The 6,217-nt window shown below is 31.2% G+C and overlaps 1 protein-coding gene across 2 annotated transcripts in view; it reads right to left on the bottom strand.

Moving 5' to 3' along the window:
• Positions 1–6,217, bottom strand: part of LOC106473265 (mushroom body large-type Kenyon cell-specific protein 1-like) — a 45,156-nt gene that overhangs the window by 12,177 nt on the left and 26,762 nt on the right. For both annotated transcript variants that reach the window (XM_013933950.2, XM_022401734.1), the window contains 2 exons: positions 3,903–3,982; positions 866–941 (listed from right to left, as the gene is read on the bottom strand). In XM_013933950.2, the coding sequence (XP_013789404.1) occupies positions 866–941; positions 3,903–3,982 (156 nt within the window). The remainder of the gene's footprint in view (positions 1–865; positions 942–3,902; positions 3,983–6,217) is intronic.

The following is a 6,217-nucleotide window of genomic DNA, read 5'->3' as shown; positions in this document are numbered from 1 at the left end:
ATATATATATATATATATATATAATACCCAGAGCCTAATCTAACACTCAAACCCATAGTTATACATGTAAATGACTTTCTTTTTTGATTGTTCTAATTTAGTAACAATAAACTTTTACAAAAAAATTTTAAATTTTAATTACGGAAGAAATTTGGAATGAATGAGAATTGCACTCATTAAAAATATTGATTTTATTAGGATAAATAGTTTTAGTTCAGTTCACATACCTTCTTGGATTTAACTTTACAAAATCAGTTTTGCTCATTTTACCATTAAAAGCTGGGAATATTTTTAAAGTAAATTTGAAATTTTTTACATATTTTACATATAGCAGTGTAAAAGTTGTATAAAATTGTAAGCCAACTGTACTACTGCTATTATTACGTAAAGCTCATCATACTTTATATACAAGTAACTTTTATTTTTTGATGATTTTACTTCTTCAATCCTAGTTTGATAAATATTTAAATACATAATTATTATATCTATCTTTCTTTTTAAGTTTTTTCTTTATTCTCTGACTTCTATATTTTTCATTAGATAAGATGTTTTAAAACAAAAAGAAAATTATAAAGATTCCAGTAAAAATTTTTTTTACAAAAAACAAAGGTTATTTTTGTCCAATACCTAACTTATTACCACAGAGTTTATTAATTATCAAATGTTATTTCTGAATATTCGTGTCTTCTTCACCATCAGTGATGTATTACAACATGGAACAGAGATTGGTTTAAAGTTGACAGACTAACAAAGCTATTACACTACTAACTGCTAAATATTGTTTAGAATTTAAAATTAATCCATTATGGACTTTTTATTTCTTCTAATTTTTAATCCAAGCATTCTGATCATACAATTATAATACCTTTCATGCCATCTGGAAGGAAACTTTTCATGCTCCATCTTCCATCTTCAGAATGGTAAATACCACTAGCAGGGTCCTAAAATGGCAAATATATCTTGTTAGTCTATTCTCTATGCCCATTAAAGAATTCTATGATGACATAAATTTGAAGATAATGCATATGTAAATGTATAATTCACTGACAATTAATAGATAATTAACAATAACTTGATTAAATGTACAGAATTTACAAACACAAGATTTAAACTACAACAAAGTCTCTTAATTTTACAGGACATATCTTCATCCGTACTGGTCTCTGTCTTGTTGGCTTCTGCTTCACGTGGGGTTCATCTGCTCCATCAGGAAATGTCTTATTATCGGTAACAGTCACATCAGTGGTAGTAACTTCATCAAGGGCTTCACTATTTCCCTTCTCAAAACCAGGTAGTTTCTTCTTCGACAGTGGCTTTTTCATGCGACACGTCTTCAGCAGCGTCAATTGTTTTGTTGTTCCCTTTGTTCCAACTGAAATGTCCTGGACCGTGATAAATCCAAAGCCTGTTGGCATGCACCACCTTTAGCTTAATTCACCGATCACATTTTATTCGGAAAGTCACGTCTGAGAGACGATCCACTATGGCATATGGATATCAAGTTTACTAAAAGATACGTAAATGTCGTGCTATGTAGTGTTCTCCAGAATGAAGGCGATTATTATGTCCATATGGATATCAAGTTTACTAAAACATATATAGATGTCGTGCTATGTAGTGTTCTCCAGAATGAAGGCAATTATTATGTCCATATGGATATCAAGTTTACTTAAAGATATATAGATGTCGTGCTATGTAGTGTTATCCAGAATGAAGGCGATTATTATGTCCATATGGATATCAAGTTTACTAAAAGATATATAGATGTCGTGCTATGTAGTGTTCTCCAGAATGAAGGCAATTATTATGTCCATATGGATATCAAGTTTACTAAAAGATATATAGATGTCGTGCTATGTAGTGTTCTCCAGAATGAAGGCAATTATTATGTCCATATGGATATCAAGTTTACTAAAAGATACGTAGATGTCGTGATATGTAGTGTTCTCCAGAATGAAGACCATTATTATGTCCATATGGATATCAAGTTTACTAAAAGATACGTAGATGTTGTGATATGTAGTGTTCTCCAGAATGAAGGCAATTATTATGTCCATATGGATATCAAGTTTACTATGGAAAGAACAAAAAGACAGCTGGCTGAATTTCTTGAACACTTCAAAAACTAAATGTGTTACATACTTTAGCTGAAGCATAGCCTGTGATATTAAACAAGTATTAAGAAGTCTAAAAAGGTATGCATTACCTAGCCTTCTGTCTTTGTCCTAACAATTATACAGAATAATCAAACCTGACTTTGAAATGTTTTGAACTCAGCCAAAGTTTTCCAAAAGATGCTGCTGGAAACTTCTTAGATGAAATAGAAGAAATTATTTCTCCTCATAAGTTCATTCAGTCAAAAAATTCTCATGAAATAGGAACTGCTGATATCAAGCACAATGTAGGTGTTGTATCATTTAGAAGTACCCACCTCAAACTATGGAATAACAACATCAATAACAAACAAGATAAGAACAAAAATCACTTAAGCTTTATGATAACAGAGGATACATTAATGTATCAATATACCAAATTCAGTGTAATAGAAGAAACATGGAGAACTATAAAAACTTTTTTTTTGAGCCTTTAAAAGGTCCTTCACATGTATATCTCTTCAACTTGCAAGACAATAAGAACCTGAACAATGAATAATATATATATAATAGAAAAGAAAAATAGGAATTATTAATCAATTATAGTTTTGTTGTTGTCAGGTGAACTGATTTTCTCACAATTATCAGATAGATAGATCAGCTAATAGCAGCAGGGTCAGTCAGGAAATTTGTGGAATACTCTGTATTTGGTAACTTGACTGAGTTATCCTGCATGTGATATAACAAGGTGGGTCAAACTTGAATGAAACAAACACAATCTTTATTATTAAACAAAAAAGAAAATGCTGTATACATACTTTTGCAAACAGGGCCCCAGTTGATTATATACTGGTGGTGTTTAGTCTTATAGCTTTCACTCTCTCAGGATTGTTCTCCACAGAACTAATACATGATCTCTCATATAGTCTGTACTTAACATTCTCTAAGTAAAAATGAACTATGAAAGCTGCTTGAATTCAACAAGTAAACTTGGTTTCTTTGTCTAGTTGACAGTGTCACCTTGTGATCTTTTATAATGTTTTATTATTGCAATTTATCAAACTGCATGTAGTAGCTGTAATTTTTGTACTATACGTACAGAACTGCTAAGTTGTTGTACATTTTAGGAAAAATAAGCCTGTTAGGAACCATTCAAAATTCCTCCTTCTTTCTGGATTTAGAATAGTGAAGTATTTAAACTTAAGTCTTTTTTATATAAGCATATAGATTTGTTTCATTAAAATTGTATTAATGTTTTTCTTTCTTTCTGCAAATGACAGACAAACTGTAATTCATTTGATTTTGAAGTATTTAATAATATTTCAATAACTGTAAAAGATTTAACATATTCCTGTTTTTAATGTAATCAATATTTGAACTATAATTCTTAGTACTATTTAAGTACAGTTAAAAAAATCAACACCAACAAAATCCGCTGAAAAATACAACATTGTAGTACCAGTTTTTGACTTTCCTTATCTCTTCAGAAAATCAACATGAACACGGACCTCTACACACAAATAACTAACTGAAGGTGGCTTCTTCTTTGCACTACAATAACAACATGAACATGGACCTCTACACATAACTAACAGTAACTGAAGGTGGCTGCTTCTTTGCACTACAATAACAACAGGAACATGGACCTCTACACATAAATAACAGTAACTGCAGGTGGCTGCTTCTTTGTACTAAAATAACAACATGAACTTGGACCTCTACATAAAAATAACAGTAACTGAAGGTGGCTGCTTCTTTGCACTACAATAACAACATGAACCTCTACATATAAATAACAAATGAACTTACATAAGGTGGCTGCTTTTTTGCACTACAAAAACAACACTTTTCTTCTGGTGACCAGTCTGTTGGTTTACAACTGTCATACTCTGAAAAACACAAGTTTCATGAAGTATGTAAAACACTTTTACAACATTATTAAACACACCAAAATGAAATCCATGTGAGCTAAAACTCATAATCTTATGACTAGCTCTTTTTGGAAAAATATTAAATAATTTATTTTTACTACAAGTTAAAGATGTCCAACATACCTGTTGAACTCTACTGTTTTCTTTGTATTTGCTAACAAAATCATGATACATTTTCTTGTTTCAAAATACAGTAGGTGCCAGAGAAGTAAACAACAGAGCTAAATATAGTGGTACATAGTAACTTATTTCTTTATCTTAACCATGCTAGTAAAATTTTTTACTCTATGTGCAATAACTGTAACATAAACTGATGTATGGAAAACTGCTAAGGTGGAACAAAAATGCATTAATTTAATTTCCCCCAAACGACCCGTTATGCCCCAGAGTTTAAAATTTCCATTGCAAATGAATGCAACAATGTATTTATGATAAATACGTAATATGAGTAACCACATAATACTATTACATATTAAAGTAAACCCTCCAACACGACACTCAATTTAAAAGTCAAGTAGTTAATAAGCATTGACTAACACGGGTTCTTTACTTAAACAGAACACACCTACAATATTTGACATGTACACACATTCTTCAACATAAATTGAAATGGTTTTAGCTGAATGAGAGGTTCACATAATATTTTGAAAGTCCAAATACAGTATGACTTATCAGGAATAAAAAATGAAGCAATGTAGATATAACAAAAAACAATCAATCAACAAGTGAACACAAGTAGAATGTAAATGAGAAAGACCACTACATTCTTGTATTTCTATTATAATAGTACAGCCTAAAATGGCTAGACTATAAATGAGCTCCCAAGCAGCAGCCTCTACATATGCTTTTTTTTTCTTCCTAAAAATGTTTATATGAAATGTCAATTGGCCATGGCTGTGTATTAAGTGGCCTTGGATAATGTTGAAACAGACAATTGGTACACAACAACAATAGTATTTGTCCCTTCACTGGTGTTTCAACAGCAAATGGAAATTCCACTGAAGTTATATTCTGAAGTTGTGCAAAGAATAAGAGTTTGTTATATTAACAAACTGTAGGATGATATATTGGAAGGTTTATGTTAATGACAGGTTCAATATTAGTTGTATAATAACCATTTTGTTAAGAATAGAACTACATTAAGTATTTCAATATTATAAATACACTGTACACTGTTGTTATTTAGTTTAGTTGCTGTCTACTTGTGACTGGAGACACTGTACACTGTTATTTAGTTTAGTTGCTGTCTACTTGTGATTGGAGACACTGTACACTGTTGTTATTTAGTTTAGTTGCTGTCTACTTGTGACTGGAGACACTGTACACTGTTGTTATTTAGTTTAGTTGCTGTCTACTTGTGACTGGAGACACTGTACACTGTTCTTATTTAGTTTAGTTGCTTTCTACTTGTGATCGGAGACAAGTATTTTGAGTAAAAGTAGGAAAAATTTCAATACCAGAATTAATGTTTATCTTGATTTCCCAATAATCAATATAGACTGATACTAAATGATCAATTTCTGTGTTGTAATTCTCATTTTACTTTTCAATAAGGACAAATGTTTTATTGGTCACGTCTACCCTGTTTAAATATGCTTACACTATTATAGTTCTTTCCCCACATGAGATCCTCATTGGAACAAGACATGTTAAAAAAAATCACACAAATTCACTGCATACTACTGGTATGTTTTGGGAGACAAACCTGTGATCTGCTTGGTGACTACTTTCATTACAGATTTTGAGTTCCTTTGTCATAACTTTAACAATGTGATTGTGATTTTGAAAACTCTGAGCCATTTATAACACTTATCATTGTGTATCCCTAAAAAACTGCCAGCTTTAATCAGTAATGGTATTGAGACTCAAGAACACAGATTTCCAAAACAAAGTAAGTAAACTGATAGAAGTAACGGACTGACAAACTGTAGAATATAGATTTCCAAAACAAAGCAAGTAAACTGATAGAAGTAAAGGACTGACAAACTGTAGAACACAGATTTCCAAAACAAAGCAAGTAAACTGATAGAAGTAAAGGACTGACAAACTGTAGAACACAGATTTCCAAAACAAAGCAAGTAAACTGATAGAAGTAAAGGACTGACAAACTGTAGAACACAGATTTCCAAAACAAAGCAAGTAAGCTGATAGAAGTAAAGGACTGACAAACTGTAGAACACAGATTTCCAAAAC

This window comes from Limulus polyphemus, unplaced genomic scaffold (assembly GCF_000517525.1).
Source record: "Limulus polyphemus unplaced genomic scaffold, Limulus_polyphemus-2.1.2 Scaffold6026, whole genome shotgun sequence".
NCBI classification, from domain to species: Eukaryota; Metazoa; Arthropoda; class Merostomata; order Xiphosura; family Limulidae; genus Limulus; species Limulus polyphemus.
The sequence above is the reverse complement of the archived record's forward strand: the minus strand, read 5'-3'. Positions and strand labels throughout refer to the sequence as shown.